This window comes from Platichthys flesus, chromosome 20 (genome assembly GCF_949316205.1).
Source record: "Platichthys flesus chromosome 20, fPlaFle2.1, whole genome shotgun sequence".
Taxonomy (NCBI): domain Eukaryota; kingdom Metazoa; phylum Chordata; class Actinopteri; order Pleuronectiformes; family Pleuronectidae; genus Platichthys; species Platichthys flesus.
Genome location: NC_084964.1, coordinates 14,612,544 through 14,630,666, shown reverse-complemented (window position 1 = coordinate 14,630,666; position 18,123 = coordinate 14,612,544). Strand labels below are relative to the sequence as shown.

The window sequence follows — 18,123 nt, the reverse complement described above, 5'->3', positions numbered from 1 at the left end:
ATCATTTTATCCACTTGAATTATTGATTCAAATATATATATATAAATTACTAATTTAAGGGAGTGACTATTAAAACACACCCCCTTGCTTGTGGTCTGACTTTCTATGAATGAGCCTGGAGTAGGTTTAAAGCACTTTCTTTAATCCATTCAGAGTTGGGAGCAAAGCGCTTTGACCCGGTGTTGAAAACTTCCACTGACTACAATTTGTACCATAAAAGCTAAACAAAAAAAGGCCACACCTCCTGCTGTGCGCAGGGGTTTGTCTGTAGGTGTGTGTGTATTTGTGTGTGCAAATTAATGTGTGTGCATGTCTGTGTCCACGTGTGTCCACTGCAACTATTTCTCCATTTTATTCAAAAGAGTCATTAACTGTCCCTGTGTCTTTACATCTTTGCATCTTTTAAGTTTAGCGCCACAAACTGCCTTTAAAGCCTCAGTGTGTGTGTGTGTGTGTATGTGTGTATGTGTGTTTGGGGGGCTGAGCAAAGAAGACTCATGGGAAGAAAGGAGAGAGAGACAGAAAGCAAAAGAAAGAGAGAGCAGGTACTCTCAGTAGACACTGTCGACCGTTTTGAAAGGAAATGTTTGATTTCCTTTGAAATCGCCTGTGCGAGGCCCACTGCCATGTTGTGATCTTTAAGCATTCTGCGTTGAGGGGGCCGACAGGGTTGGGCCCCCTTCCTGTGTTTGGTCTTTTCTGTCTCTGCCTACCTGTCTGCACGGCTGGCTGCCTGGATGTAAGGAGGGGCAGTGCTCAGGATAAAGACGAGGGGGGGCTCTCTGAGGGAAAAGCGAGAAGGAGAGAGGAAAACCGGAAAGGAATGCTGAGGAGGGAAGGTGAAGAAGGACGGCGGCTGGCAGCAGTCAGGGGAGGGAGGTGGGGCAGCTTCGGACAAGATGCGAGCATGCGTGGGGAAAATGCTTGACATTTCATTATTCCAACATTCACACTGAGGTGATACCGATCACTGAACATCGTAGAATACAATACAGTGCAATCAATAAATAAGCACATTAACTAGCTTATCAAAACCCCGGCGCCGACACTCTGTGTGAACAAGTGTAAGCATACCCACGACAGTGTGCGCGCCGTGTGTTTGTGTGCACACTCGCATTTGTGTGTTTACTGAGCAAACCCAGCAGAAAGGGGTGAAGGCTGTAAATGTTGTTAACCAGTTGTAACGCCTCTACAGCCTCACAAACACGTGTTAGAATAGACAGATGAGTGTGTGTAGGTGCCGTGTGTGTACTCACTCTTTCTCTGGCTCTCTGGATCTTCTCACGGTCGGTGTGCAGGTTGGCAAGAATCTCCTGGCCCACTTGTTCTGCAGGGGGAAGAAGACAAAGCGTGAAGAAGATGGAATTTCCTCCATTTTACACCAAAAATGTGAAACAAATGAACCAAAAAGTAATTCTACATTTACATGTCATAATGTTGGAAAGCCCACAACGCCCTCTAATGATTTCACGCTATTCATCCATGTTTCAACAATATGAAACAGTTGATTCTCCATGTTTCTGTCTCAATTACCTCCCACCATCATGAGCAAGTTAGAAATAATATGACATTTTTCAGTTGGAGTGAGCAACTTTAATTACAAGATCATAATATTCAGAATAAAATGATTGTGTGGTATTTTGCACACTAACTAAGCAGCAACCACACTGTCAAGAGGGAGCGTGAGGCAGGCAGATACGAGAATACTGTAGCTGTGGGAATCGTTTTTTAAAACCCTCTTAAAAACTGAAGTAAACAGACATTAAGTTCTGGGCAACAATAACCCAGCATCCACCCTGCCAGTGGGGTCTACTGAGCCAATGCAATATTCATTGAGGCATTCCTTGTTGTCGTAAACACATTAACACACAGTTACAAAACATCTCTGACAAGGCACCCGACAAGCTTGTCATTGGTCAGTGTCACTTTCCTGTCCCATAGGTCGGGGACGAAAAAGCAACCAAAAGACTATCATAAACAAAATAATCACACTGCTTCAGCATTAGCGCCCAAAAAGCACCTAAAAATGAGGGAGGCACAGGATGAATCAGGAAAAAAAGGGAAGGAGTGAAGAATCTTTGCATGGATCAAAGACGGGCTTTCAGGCACACCAAACAAATCCGGAATAAACAACGCAGTCGCTGACTGTATTACACTACACAGGTGCCGCACACCAAAGGGCCCACGTGCTGAGCGCCTGTTTAGGGGGAGCAGTGCAAAAAAAATGGGCTACATCTGGCAGCTAAACAAGAGAAGAGAGAGAGAGAGAGAGAGAGGGGGGAAGAGAAATTGAGAGACAGAGAAAGAGGGAGAGAGAGAGGGGATCAGGGAAAAGTAGGAGTAAAAAAAAATTGAACGACATTCGTCTCCCATTCATCCCATTCCTTTCACCCCCCCCCCTTACACTGTAACTGACTCAAATGTGCCTCTTCCTGCCTTCATTAATTTCTAATCTGGGACGAGACAGATTGAAGGATACCCAGATTAAACAGTGCAGTCAGACAGTCACATGTGACAAATAGGGCAGATTAAAAAGCTGAGTGCAGGTATTAATAACCATAAAAATACAAGCCCTCCCCCGTCGCCCATTGGAGAAGAACAAGGGATAAACAGGAAGGGAGTTGCGGCGGAAGTATTCGGTTAAAGAGCCAAATAAGCATGTCTATCCATCTCTGTCAGGGCTGTGGCTTCTTTTTTTTTTAAATAAATGAGTGTGACAAGTACTGCAGCAGCAGAGTGTTTTTTGGCAAGTGCATTATTGGAAAGGTTTGCAAAACCTAAAAAGATGGATGAGCTCGTGGGAGAAAAGGCCTCCAAAGACTTTTTTAACACTGAGCAATCATTACACACATCCTGCTGTGTGTGCTGCAGGACAGTCGTGGTTTGTTGGGATTGAGATAAAGAAGAAAAACTATTGTAAAAGCAGAGGATTAAATGATGAAAAAGCTTTTCCGATGAGCTACTTTTCAATGGTCAAGAGTGGGAATGCACTGGATTCAGGTTTCTGCCTCTTGTAGGCGCTGTAGAGCACAGATTGATATAAGCCAGAAGTAATACAACCCTCAGTTTATATGGGAAATTAGTCTGAATACTTCTGGATATTTTACTTGGAAGCCGGCAGCAGAAACTCTGGAAAAGATTCCGGAGCAGCTGACTCTGACATTTGTGAAAACTTCACGAAAATGTCCACACTTCATTGCATAACCCTGAAAGTAGCTCTTGTTGTAGAGCGAGAAGGAGAAGTGTCATTATGCAAGATGATGAGCGAGCTTTTAGCCATTAAATATTTTTATAAGGAAATGGAAAGAAAAACAAATCTTGTGACGTTGAGGAAACCAAACCCCCTAAACGGTGGGATTTACTGGATACCCATAAGTCCCCAGGGAAACCATGGTGTTCATTGTCTTTACCATGCATCTTTCCCTCGCATTACTCATTCACTGACATGTATCTACATTTCCATTCATCGTGTTTAAGTCCTGCTGGCCAGCGGTGTGTGAAGAAAACCAGTTAGATACTGGGGACGAGAGCTTATTGGCAGCAAATGATAAAAAAAGGGGTGAGGACAACCTCTGTGAAAATACAATAACGTTTCTTTACAGTCATATTGTTGTTATTGTAGATGTGGGTGTTTTTGGTAATAACCGACCTATCATTGCATTTTTGGTTCTTAAGATTAACATGTTCAATATTAGTGTTTTTTACTGCACGGAATTAAAAAAAATACAGAATGTATTACTAAGACAAAAACATGGCCTATTAAAATGTCCAGTTGATGAAAACAATGCATGAGAGGAGAAATCATTTCTATTAAAGCCCTCGACTTGTTGCTCGTTAGCGTGTAAAATATTCCCGTCCTGTTTAAACAGCTATTAACAATTTAAATAACCCTGGCCCAGAGGCCTTGTTCTGACTCACTTGTTAAAGATCTCCATCCCCAAAGGTCCATTTAACAAGCCCATTATTCTATTACATTACACTCACACCAGCACCACAGAGTCTTAATTTAACTCATTCCTCCGATGCAACTGGAGAAAAGAACGAGCACAGGAAAGTTGAAGGTACAAGAAGGATAAGAATTCTTTCCTATAAACCCCCGCTCACGCTATTGGCAAAGCAAAGTCCAGATCTCATTTATCTCAGCTCAACACATCACCATCTTGTAGATAATGATAGGGTAGTCAGAAAATATACTGTATTTACTGCACAATTAACTTCATTCATTCAAATCCCTTCAATGTATATGTTATATAGTGGTAAAGTGTTTTGGAAAAAAGGTTGTACATATAAGAAAAGCAATTATACGATTTTCAGGTTTTTCTACGCTATTTTCTGACATCGCAAAAATAATCAACTGAAAATTAAATTAATGTTTCGTTTCACTTTCAAACGAGAGAAGCTTTCTCTTCTTGTCTGCTCAACATATCATTTCTAAATTGTATATATATATATATGTAAATATCATTAAGTGCCCGTGTCCACTCAGTCACGAAAACACACACAGCTCAGGAACATTTCTGGTAGGAGCCAAACTTCCCGAAGGCTTCAACTTTCTCCACAGACACCGTTTAATTGGAGGCATCATTTATTTTACAGGAGCTGTTTCAGAGCCGTTACACACTGTCTCAGAATCCCTGTCTCTCTTTCTGTGTTGCCTTTTCTTTTTCTTTCTTTTTCGGTGCCTTGCTCCCTCTGTCCCCAGAGCTGAAAGGGTACAAGACCTGACAGTGGTGAGCTGTGAGGCTCAGCACAGCTCCTTTTCATTAAGCAGTTGAGACCACTTTTTGAAGGTTACCACACACACTTATATCCGGACACAAGCCACACACACTCCAACAAACGGGGTATGGAAGCCCACGGGAGGGTCGAGGGGGAGGTGAGGAGGAGCCAGAGAAATGTTGAACCATAAATGTATCTCCTTCTCTGTCTCTATATATCACACACACAGACACAGACATACACACAGACACACACAATCATATGCACTGTACATACTGTGCACTCAGTAACTTATACCTGTGATTCCCAGGTGAATAAAGTTACCCGTCTCGGTACACTTCCCAGAGAAGCTTTTTTATTCTATTTTTTTCAACTTCTCTAGTCTACAACTGCCTGGTGACACACTTTCATCACCTCCATCAATGTTGTACCCACACTGGGATGTATTTGTAATGCTGAGCCCACAGGCCATGAGGCTCACACCTTCTCACTAAGCTACAGCTCAAGATAAAGAGGTGCACGATGCTATGTCACAGGGGCCTCGAGCATCTCGGGACTTGTGATGCTATGACATCGTGGCATCAACAACAAATTCTTCTTTTCACGTTGAGTAACGTGTATTTCTCAACACAGGGCAATGACGGATTTCTAAAACAGTCCGAATGATTAGTAGTGTTTCAGAAGAAGGGCATCGTCTTCAACCTTTCAGGAGAGGAACTTGTCTGATCTTGCTGGAGTTTAATCTCTTAAAAGGCCCAGACCAAGCAACACACTGGGCAGGGTAAGGCTGGGCCAACCGAGTCCATCCTGACTTAGCCCATGCATCAGCCCTTCCCCTTACATGAGTATGAGTGGTGGTGGGCAGTCAGGGTGGATTTCTGGGGCCTTTCTTCACTCCGCCAGGCTCTGTTTTATTCATCGCCTGCGCCCTGACCCCGCAGAGCTCCTGTTCTGACAAATCACTTCTGATTAAGACAGATCTCTGTTAGTCAGCCACTCAACTTGGGCTATTCATCATTCCACAGAAAATATTCCTCTCTCCTCCCCCATTCCTCCCCCTCCCGGCTCGTTTGCCTGTCCGTCAGACCGAAGCCGGGCGCAAAAGAAATTTCCGCTGCTGTTTTAAGTGGCTGATTATAGACAATTGGTGGATGGAGAGACGCAAGAGCGTCTTATGGGTGATAAGACGCAAGTTTAATGGGTATAAATGACCAGGCCTGTAGGAGACCAGCTGGTAATAGAACCATTTGTTTAAAGCTGAACCAGCGTGCAGAGAACTGAAACCTGCACTTTCCCTCTATTTGAGCTCCCCCTCCTCTTTTCCCTTCACCTCAGCCTCAAAGTCAAATTCTCAGATCACCAGATTTACATTTTCTTTTAAACAGCAAAGTCCCCTTCACCCTCATTCAATGAGAATTGATGAGGCTCAGAGAGGAATAGCTTGTTTTACATTTATGAAATTACCTATACCTTCATGTCCCTGCGGACACGGCTGCAGACACGCTGCCACTCATGTATTAAACTGCTTTTCATAGGTTAGTAACAATGGAAACAAAATATTTACTGTGAGTGCACTAATGCTGTCAGATGTCTGAGAGCATTCATATGCAAAGTTCTACCATAATAAACTACGGCTAAAATGTCTAAGAAGGCAGATTAAATTAACCTCAACAACAACCCTGCTGGTGGCAGAGGGCTGAGAGGCGGGTGGGGTGAGGAGAGAACGAGCGCTCCTACAAGCCAATTGCCTGGACTTAATCAACCAGTCTTACTGAACCAGCCAAATGAAAACTAATGGACTCGGGTGCTTGCTGTGATTGCCCTGCATGCAACAATGTGCAGGCAGGAGCATTGCTTTCTGAGGTCTTCATTAAAAAAACAGGGAATTTCTACAGACCGCTGGTCACTCGACACACAAATGGTTCCTGACTGGTCAATTGTGAAGCTCAAACACGTCGGACTCATTAATTCCCCGTTTCCAGTGCTGGGGGAAATCATTTTTTTATGTGTTGATTAAACTTGGTCAAAATCGTAAAAAATGTATGAACTGTAGAATTAAAACTCGTCTCTGAATGAGCTAATTTGTGAATGCATTATTCATACTGTGACATTTGTGTCACACAATTGTGTCGGCCACATTGAAAGTAAAATAGAAAAGAGAAAAATAGAACATGAATGGTAAAAAATACAGAAACAAATATTAAAAAACAGGAGCGCATCAAACTTTATTCAACCACAGGCAGCATAAATAATTAGAGTGTTTTACGCTGCAACTTAAATAATTTGATTTGAATATCAGTTGAGTAGCCTCACAAATGATGGCGCGTTAGCATATGAATATTGTAAAAACCTTATGACAATATTGAAGCTGAAGGTCAAAGCTATTTGAAGAATTAAATAGAAGCAAAACACATTGAGTAAATATGAGTAAATGATGGAATAATCAGGGAGACATGAATGCAGGAATAAAAAAAAAAAAAACATTTCAGTTGGTCCTAATCATACAAAACATCTGATTCAAAAACCCGGGGTTGAACTGACGGAGGAGAAAAGTTTGGTTTTTCAGAAATGGACGTGGGGCGAGACGTGTGCGGAGGCAGACGGGAAGAAGAAGGAGGGAAAACTTGACGTCGCTCTGTTTCATTTTCAACAGTTTAGGCGCGTTAATCATCGCATTACCGCTGATTAAAAGCTTTCGCCTCTCTAATCAGGAAGTTGACAGGCAGATCAAAGAGCAATGCACAAATTTCTTGCCTTTTAATTATCTGTACAACACCACACCTCGGGCAGCTCTTCCCTGCCTATCTCCTCAAACTCGGTGAAAGACGGAGAGGAGATCTAACACTTACAACAGTTCATTATCCAATAAAAATTGGAAATTGGGAGAGGAGGGGGGGGGTACACATGCTGACACACACAGTCGTGCCCACACACACACAAGGCTCGGAGGCGTCAGGATTTTTGAAGACCTGGGAGAGGCCTGCCGTCTTCTTTATTAACATGTTCTGAATTTGGATGATCTTAATAACGTTTGTCAAAATCGGACTCGGCTCATTTGCATGTTTTGACAATGCCAGTGGGGAGCCTCCCTCTGTTCTTCCTCGGGATGCTTCGGAGTGAGTGTTTAACACGTTTTCAACACCCACTGATAATAGCTTCTCGTTGCTAAACGAACAAAATAACTTGCTAAATGGGCTTTGTTGGATTCGCCCACTCTGCCCCTCTGCTTGGGAGTGAAAGTTAGAACGGATGCAAACGCCATCAGGTAGACATAAAGAGGCTTATAGACCATCTTGATCAACGTTTGATCACTGCTCCTGTTCAAACCGACGAGGATATGACGCCTTCCTGCCGCCCGACTGTTCCTGTCCAGCTGTTACCTGTCAAGTGGGTTTTGGACATGAAAAGTCCATCCTACTTCAGGAGAGGATTTGGCATCGCTTTGGAGGTTCTAAAAAGTCCTCCGCGCGCCTCGGTCTCTTCAGTGCTGGAACAGATTGCCTGCCTGACTCATGATCACATCCTATTTTTTGAATACAAGAAAGCAGTGGATCACTCTTTCCCTCCCCCCCCCCATTACCAGCTCACTAAATGAACCCTCGTTACGTCAATGATATGTAAAACAAGCATGGTCGAAAACAAACAAACAATCTGTGGGGACACAGGACTGTCGGCAGCAATTTAGAGATGGAGGAAAAGGAGGGCATGAAAGCGAGACATCAAACATTAGCCTGAATGGAAGGCGCAGGCCATTAGAAGTGGTTGCTCTGACAGGATCTGACAGTTGGAAACACTTAAAGATTATTTTCCTCAAACTTTGAATTCATTAATACTCATGAGCTGATGAAGGGCTCCCAAAACACAGCGCAAAAAAAAAGAGAGGGCCGGGTGCTGAAGCTAGCTGGAGAGTGATGGGATACATCAAGGAGGCCGGTTCACTTTTCTTGGTACCAGTTAGAACTTAAACTACAACTTTAAACAAATCTGACCCACCATGTTCACTACTGGTGGCACATTCCATCACTTCCATTGTAAAAATGTAGAAGATTTTTTTTTATTACCACGTCCAATTAAGCGATTCAGAGAATAGGTCTATACTGAAAATTTGTTTAGAATAATTCTAAACACTATAAAGGACATATTGATTCCATAACCCCGGGTGTCAGGCATTAAGTTGTTAACCACAACTGATTGAAATAATGGCCACAGCCACACATTAAAGACTGAGATTGTAAAAACTTCCCTTTCAAGTTAAAGGAAGAAAGGCTTGTTAAACTTCACTGCGTATGTATGAATATAAAATATTCATCCTATGTTTGTCTCATGTTGAGGAGCTGAATATAAAATACTTCTTTCTTGTATTTCAGCATAACTTTAACATTTCTCGTATGCATTGCTGGCATGCATCAAATTGCTCGAGCGATTCACTGCAACAGGCACAGTTGCCCTCTTCTGTGCAGACGATGCATCAAATTGTCTTTGGCGAATTGAAGGTGCTCTGACAATTTCATTTGAGCGAGCAACAGTGCAGCCTGTTTAACAGAACAGTGTGTCATTGTGGCTGCTCTGACAGCACAAACACAAGTTTGTGTTTAACTTTGGGGTAATACCATTGCACTTACCCGCCCTGGTAAAAGGAAAATAATACTTCTATTATAGGGGGAATACGAGGCACAGAGGGGACTCACAAAAGAGAGACACATCATGTGCGTCATTAAACAATGACCGGGGCCACGGAGCTGAAGACAGATTACTGTCAGCTGTCACCATGAATACGCACAACATGGCACGACATGCGAGGGCATGTCAAAGCTCCTGTGTACAGTGAACATTGTTGGTTTGTTTTCTGCTTACTTTGCATTGCTCCTTTAAATACACATGCACAGAAGTCCAGACGGTTTCCTGAAATTCTAGAGGGGTCATATGTGAGAACGCCAAAGTCTGTGTCGGGGGCTTTTCCGCAAGTTTTCCTGCCGACCCCCTTGTTAAATGTCACGAGAGCTCACGTGAGAGTACAGCTGGAAAACAGCGAGTGTGTAGGTGTGTTGATGACGTTTCCTACACCCAGCGGACGTGAAACTAGAGAGTACAAATATCTCAGGATTAAAGAAAAGAGGTGACGAAAAAAAGAGATGGAGATGATTGTAGGAGACAAACCATCACATTGAAAGATCTATACCTAAACTGCAGATTTTTAGGCCTAAGATAACTTGAAGCTGTTTATTTTATACCTCAGGTTCAGTCCTGCACATTGCATTACACAATGCGCGAGCGACACAAGGGATTTTTTCCATTAAGTGACATAAATGTAGTAGAACACTGTGCATCACTGCTGGGGTGACAGCGTATCTCCTTTTCCTCCTCATTAACTAAAACAGGCCTAAGTGAATACCCAACCCACCTGCCACCGTCTTACACACTAATGAAGCATGTCTAAGTTTTCAGACATGGCAGAACTAATTGAATCTACCTTCTAAGGGGCCTGGGCACCATCAAATTAATTATTCATAAAGGACATGATATTGTAACTCAACTGTCAACTCAGTAGCTGGCCCCCTTTTTTCTCACCTCACTCTGCCTGTCGCTCTCTTTTGTCTGGGACCGTCTTTCCTTTGAAAGAAAGTCCTTCGCTTTTAATCTATAACTAAGAAATACACATTGTCTTTAGCTGCTGAATAAAATAATTTCTCTCTTTGTGTTTTTGAAGTTGCCAATGAAGGTGACAATAGGGTAGGGGAGAGTTTCTGCGATTGGTGCGGCTCCCTGCGGGTTTTACAGTATGCTGATGAGGCCAGCTTCACCGCAGAGAAAAAAGAAAGACACAAAGAGAGAGAGAGTCATCAAATCTGTAATAACACAACCTTAAGATACCTTTTATTTCCCCCTCATGAATAATGTATGCCATCTGGCAAAGCTAATCTTACCAGAATGTTGCTTAGACAGGTCGGCCACCAGGAGGTGGGGCAGCATTTCCTCTACACACAGTGATTCTGTTGGCCAGGTGTCATTTTCTCCTCAGGGGTAGGACGATGGAATGCGACCCTGTTGTGACTGACAGGAACAGCAGCAGCCTGGCATTGCTACAACACCCTATAGTGAGAAACTAATACTAATATGCTGATTCCCTCACACAAGCATGTGGATCCTCAGTGCAAATCAGCAGGAGGTCCACAGAGACAGGCAACCAAAATAAAAATACTAATTCTTTCAGTGGATCTATTTTGCCAGAGTATCCATGCACAAGTTCAAACTTTGAACACAAGGTGCTACATGATCGAGCAACGCCACAGAACATGAAGCACTTGCACCAACTCTGTGCCTCTCCGCAACTGGTGTTGTAAATGAGAAGATGTGTTTTTTTTTATATTTGTCCAGAAAAACTACATGTAAGTAATTTCACATACAAATTCGTATTTTCAGGTGAAGATGTAAGAATGCTAAGGGTTTGTCAATGATAGAACAGTGCAAAAGAAAGAGAAAATCAATTGCCGGTGCATCTGCAGCAAACACCATCTGCATGGGAGATGGGCTCAGATACAGTGCAGCCATTAGCGCTGCAATATGAGCAGCGACAGTGGGCAGCCTTTGCATGCTCCGTTCCCTGATTGTAATTGAGGCCGACGTGTGACAGCCCCCCATGTGCCCTCTCTGCAGTGGCCCGGGGCAGAGGGCGTGCTGACAGAAGAGGAAACGGAGACGGTGGCACAGGGTCCTGGCCTGGCACGGCCATGGCATGGTACCCTTAGGGGCGCTGACCCTCCCCCTATCAACCCGCCGCAACTTTCGCTGCCTCACCTCTGTCACCAGGCATCTCGGAGGCTAACGAGAGGGCACCCGAGACTGCTTAACAATTCTACCACATCCGTCGGCTGGGTATGCAAGCAGCTCCTTTTCCCTCTCTTCCGTCAGTGTTCCTCTCCCCCTGCTCTGAGACCTTTAGTGAAATAAGTGTCAGCCGGAGGAGACAGGCACTCATCAACACTTTATACCTGGGAGGTATATTAATGCTGTGATGGTTTCCTGGAGGAGGGAAAGGAAAAAAAAAAGCTTTGTCCTCATAGAGCGAGATAAAGGACGAAGGCTTGGACAACTTTTGAGGATGTTAACTTTGGCAGTGTTTATGTGAATATAATGTGAAAGGTATGAAAACACAAGATAGAAGCACAGACGGAAAATGATCTCAAGTTACCCCGACGACACTGGAAATACTGATAGTTGGCCAATGAGTTTCCAAAAGAAGCTATATTTATCTAAAGTTTCTCTTGATCAATAACGGATAGAGAGAAATAACATGATGTTGGAGAGAGAGCAAGGGGATTTCTGGGAGAGAACAAGCGTGAGAGAAGAAGAAAAAAGAAAGAAAGAGAAAACGCATTAGTTTCCTTGTACAGATCCTCCCCACCACAGGATCCGAGTTACAAATGAAACTTCACTTCCACAACAAGTGGAGCTGGAAGCCTACAGGGGCCTTCTGGTATCCAGTCGGAGATACATAATTAAAGGAACACGGAGAGGGAGCATGTTATTACCAATGTTTTCATTAGGCCAAGTTAACACATTGGTCTCCCACAAGGCCTACACACAACAGACAAGGAAGTGGATGCAATGGGATGCTGCCTAGTGGGGTTTCAAACTCTGGTCAAGAACAGTTCACATTAGCACTGGTTCTGCATCATCCCACCCTGGCCATACCGCTACTCTACAAAAACATTTAATATTGACATCAGAAATATGAAGAAGCATGCACAGGCCTGCCTTTTTTTTTTCCTCTTCATGATATTTTCACTCTTCTCCCCAACATCCAGGCTTAAATTAGCCAGGATTTTTAAGATCAGGGACTGTTTTTTAGGCTATGAAAAATGGATTAAATGAAGAGGAAGTCTGGCCTAATGAGCTCCCTGGGCTACGGAGCAGCAGGGACCATGAGGGGAAAGAAGGGAGACGAGGCAAGCCTTTGAGGAAGAGGGGGCCGCAGCCATGCCCAAAGTGTGCCAGCTTCTCCTCGCTTTAGCGCCAATGGCACAGACGGCACCTGGGCAAGGCTCAGCCACCTTTGTCTGGTGCCAAAGGAGAAGAGAGGCAGAACAGCAAGTTTGTGTTGAACCTAAAAAGTTCAACTGGCCATTTTTAGTTTTATATTTCAATTTTTTTTGCTGATGGCTCCATCCTTGCGTGAGGAAATGAAAATATCTTTACTGTGGTTGAGCCTACACAGCATGTACATTAATTGGCACACACTGTCAAAAAAAAAAGGAAAGGAAAAAGGTTAGATATCAGATTCTGACGCACTTTCACTCAACTGGCTGAACAGCTTGGTGTCCATTGGGGAAAATGCATCTGTTACGAATAGAGTGGCCCAGAGAGCAGACCCTCATCAACTTATCAAGTTGTATTTAAGTTTTCAGCCCCTCTCTTTCCTCATTTTCCTTCAAGTTTGATTTCCTCCCTGATTAGATACACAATGTGGAATTTGGGTTCCACTCCAGTCCTGAGTCATCCTTGGTCTAGACACAACTACTGCTGGAATATTATCATTAACCGAAGCCAAAATATGTCTTGAAATGAGTTAAACGTTAAGGCAGCATGAGCAAAGACAGAATTTCTGATTAATACTAATGACAAAGAGAGTTTTGATATTATCTTTCAATGCAGCTCTAGATTTAGTTTTGCTTTAACTACATCTGTGTATTATTTGTAAGTTTATTTAATATATATTATATTATTGTCCAATGATACTGTCATTTTGTGGCAAGGAATTTTTGAATAGTAAAAACAATCAAAATTCCTTTCCCTTTTGATTCCCTTTATTATTCATCGGAGAACGTGATGATTTCAAAACAGTCTCCAGAGAGTTTATCTTAATAACAATTTTAATACTTCAGAGATTGTGGGAGAATAAAGAAAACAAAATGAAAGTAGATGTATGGTTACTAGGCAAGTGCTAATTTCACACTAATAAAACCCTTTCTTCCTTCCATTCATCTCACATTAAACAATTAGCTCCAGCAAAGACACTAAACCGGGCAGACTGCCAATGACAATAAGACATTGGACGTTGAGTCTTGCTGTCTTAGGAATGTCAACAACTATCCACAGCCACAGAAAGAAGGAGGTGGAGTTCATGGACCGGGGCCGGGGAGGAGGAGGAGGAGGAGGAGAAGAGGAAGGAGGAAGGGATTACTCTGGCAGGTAGTGGCTCCTGGATGCCGGCCAAAATAAAGACAGAGGGGAAGAGAAAACAAAATAGCCGAAGACAAAGCTCCTTCACTCAACTTGGAGTAATACAGGTCAAAAGGAACACGGAGAAAGACAGAGAGAGGCCGGCAGACAACGTTGAACATAAGCAACCAGAGAGGACAGGAAGGGGGGGGGGGGTAGCTGGCACATTCTTCAGCTACTTTTCCTGACAGCGATTAGAACCTGTCAGAGCCTCTCAACCTGCCACTCCTCTGCACTCATAGGAGGCCTGTCATTACAAATAGCCCAGATTAAAATACCACACTCCTGGGACACAGGCCTTGACCCCCACCAACCCCACATTGCCAAATGTCTACCCACACAGTCGCCCACCCTGTCAAGTGGGAGGGAGGAGGTGGAGGAGGGTGAGGGGAGGCTGGCAACGGTGAGTAAGCAGGAGGGCACTTAGGTTTAGAGATGTTAAAAAAACAAAATGGTTGGGAGGGTAATGGGTCTTTTGGTAAGGAACACAGGCGCTGACCTTAAAACACAAAGCATCGGAGGAAGAGAGAATCTAAGACGTGCAAGGAGGAGCTAGAAAGAAACACAAAGTGAGAGAAATAAATAACTAAGACAAAATGCGCACAATTACAGAAAAAAATGTATGCAACTAGGGACAGAGGGCTCCGTCCATTCCCATATATGTATTTAACATTGATCAAAATTTGCTTTATATCTCCTTTACTGCTATTAAAATAAATAAAGCACAATATATTCGTTTTTGGGCTTTTATTTTTGTTTGCGCAAATTGCTGGACAGTTTTTTCACACTTGTCCTGAACCTGCGATGACTAGCAATGCAGTTTAATGAGGCTAATAGCAGCAAAGCACTGAGAAATAGCTCAGGCCTTTTGTAAACGTCAACATGTATTTCTGTACGAAGCAGACGCATCGCAAAGAGAGAATAATGAGTCCAACGTGTCCTGACTCTATCTGGTGCCAACACGAATCGTCTGTCCTGACACTGAAAAATGACCTATCTCAGCAAGATTTGGAGAGCGGGTGTGTGTGTGTGAGGGGGGGGTGAGACGTGTGTGACAGTCGCCAGAACCATGCTGACAGCCCAATAGAGTTGAGGAGGAAGGCATCATTAGGATCACACACACAAATGTGGGGATGCACACATCGACGCGCAAATATTTATGTACAGAATACTCAAATGCACTCCATCAGACAAGAGGAAAGTGTGTGCATGCCTGCCTGCACAGAAAAAGAGAGCGAAACATCTCTCGACTAATATTTTGTACCTCAGACAGAGCGTGACGTCGTGGCCGCTGTCATGTCACAGTGGCAGGCACACTGTGGCAGAGCCAGGCGAGGCTAAACACGACCAGAACAGACAGGAGATACAGATTATGTGACACACCACATCTTAGTTATGCATAGCCTTAACACAAGCATAGACACAATGGCTGAGCACAGCTCCACCGGGCATCGCGCGATATGATACACACATAACTGTCACTAAATGGAATTAAAATAGATAAGCTTGAAATTACCTGACAGCCTTACGGTGCTACAAATCAACATCCGTGCGGTGTAAAAAAAAAGTACACACGGCGCGTGAGAAACCGATTCAAATCAGTGTGGATACCTTTCATTTGGTGGCTCGAAACAAAAAGAGAGAAAACGGAAAATTAACCCACAGAGACTGATGTCACATTCATCAGATCAGACTCCGACCTGAAGCGCCTCTTTTGTTTTTCTCTCAAAATAGCAGTGAAATCAACTCTTTGATACGTGGACAGCACGTGAGACGGCCGGCCTGGAAACAGCATTAGCTCCCCGTGATGAATTTAAATGAGCAAACTTGCCGAGTTGACGGACTCGTCTTCCTTGAGAGCCCCGTCTCCTGAGAGGAGATGACAACTGAATGATGTGCAATTAGGCCCATCACTTGCTTAATTGTGCAAACAAGGGCTGGGGGGGGAAGCAAACAACAGGGATAATAGAGAGACTACATGCAAACCTTTTACATAAACACCTCGACTAAATCGCTAATAAGAGATATTTTCTGCGAAATCCACCAGTAAAACATAAACGACTGGTCAAAGATCAACTGCTGCTCAACCAAACCTTTTCAGAGACACGTCGACCCGACAAGCAACTAATTAGTTCCAAATATCCCGTCAATAATAATTTCTGCCGGGCTGCAGCTTGTGTTTTCATTCTTGCCAGCAAAAGCGAGAAACCTGCATTTGTATTGTTTTGTGTGTTTTTTTTTTCTAAGGAAAAGCTTGGGTTTCTATTCTGTTGGCTCGTTCTGTATTCCTCTCATTACAGCGGAGGAAGCAAGGGGGCGAACAGAGGGAAGCAGGGATACGAGGAGGTGACAGAGAAAGACAGAGATCTCCGGTGACATGTTGAGACATAAGCAGCTGATAGTTATCTGTGCACCGAGCCCAGGTCTTGCCGCTGCGAGTTAGGCTTACACCAATGATGTCTGAAATGGGGAAAAAACTAAATCCAATGACGTTTCATGACAAACAACCTTCTCTTCGCTTGTGGAGCTATCAAGTGGTCACCGTTAAGGAGTGGGCCATTTTGATTACGGACATTTTGCACCGCTTTGCACCACCTAATTTGCTTAAAGCATTCGCTGAGAGTTTCTTCACCACCGCCAAGCTGACAATGTCCCAAAAAAGACTCGTATAGCGGAGTTACAGAATCCAAAAGTGGCACGACCTGCTCAGAGGCGTGCCTCGGTTTGCAAGTCAGATTACCTCCAGACCGCACGTTAAGTTTCCAAGAGGAGTGGGAACAGCGCAACGCATCCGACACCCTCTCTTCTCCTCGCAGGTCGTGCTCTCCGAAAAGTATGAAAAAAGAAAGAGCCCCTCACCTAATTAAAATAACAAACAAAAACCCCAGCTGCCAGCTGCACAGTATTCCTACAGTATATCATACCTAGACAGTGCAAGCATATAATGTATAATGTATAGGCCGCTCGCCCACCACATGTGAAAATTATGTACATATTCCAAAACAATGAGGTGGTACACAAGTGCAAGTGGCAAGAGGGAGAGGGAAGGAGTGTGTGCACGTGTGTGTGTGTGTGTGGGTGTGTGTGTGTGCGAGTGTGCGCACGCAACTCCTGATAGTGACCCCGTACCTCATCTCCAGGGCATAAATAAACATGTGTGTGAGCGAGCCTGTGGATTATAATCAGAGAGAAAAGGGAATCAAATTTATTCTGCAGCTGTCATTAATATTTCAGGGCCGTTACTGTAGCCCATGTGAGAGAGCATGAATGATTAATTTAGACATCACCTCTGTCACAAACCCTTACCAGGCCCGGCCCGTGATCCACCTTTGAGAATAGTAAACAAAAGGTGGGTTCTCCCTCGCTTTTTGTTGTGGTCTGGTTTGGGCTGTTCCTGTCTGGCAAGCAGGATGGGGGGTGGGGGGGGGGGGGTTAAGGTGCTGCCTGGTGTTGTCGGACAAGTTGGCTGTCTCTGTGGTTTGCTTGTGACATTTAGGGGTTGTGAGAACAGCAGTGGCTGGGTGTGAGGGACCACATCCACAACTGCAGGTGAAACTTATTGCAAGATCACGCGTGAGTAAGAGGTTTACGTGTTGGAGGGAGGGACGGCTGAGCTGAGCTGCTCACACCAGCACGTGAGCTCATCCACAGACAGACAGGCAACTGCGTTTGGGCAAAATTAAAAAAATACCGGAGAATCTATTTTCTTATTTTTGTTTACAACACAGCAAACTGGCAAAACAAAACAGAGCAGAGGCCGCTACAAAAGCACTGCTAATACCCCGTCTGTGTTTCTCATCAACAACAAAGCTGAAGATAACAGCACTGGCAGCGTACACCAAACACAACTGTTCAACCCACATACATCAATAGCCCGAACACTCTGACAGGCACATGTTAACACACTCATTCCAAGTCGATGGATGAGCATCTTAGCAGGTGATGGATGGGAAAGGCTTCCGCGAGGTCCTATCAAACTGACATGTGCCCCATACCTGTGTTTTTTGATTTGTGTTTGGGCTTCGTGTGACGCTTGTCTGACAAGTGGAGATCACAAGGAGACAGGATCCATGTATCCGACCGCTGATGCCACTGCTGCCGTCTCAAGGGCCTGAGGGCGTGGTGCACGTGTGTGTGTACGTGTGTGTATATATAATGGAGAGAAACTAAGTTTATGTAGAGTCT

The 18,123-nt window shown here is 44.0% G+C and overlaps 1 protein-coding gene across 4 annotated transcripts in view; it reads right to left on the bottom strand.

Moving 5' to 3' along the window:
• vti1a (vesicle transport through interaction with t-SNAREs 1A) overlaps positions 1 to 18,123 on the bottom strand; it is a 98,776-nt gene that overhangs the window by 28,649 nt on the left and 52,004 nt on the right. For all 4 annotated transcript variants that reach the window (XM_062414241.1, XM_062414239.1, XM_062414242.1 and 1 more), the window contains one exon: positions 1,257 to 1,327. In XM_062414241.1, the coding sequence (XP_062270225.1) occupies positions 1,257 to 1,327 (71 nt within the window). The remainder of the gene's footprint in view (positions 1 to 1,256; positions 1,328 to 18,123) is intronic.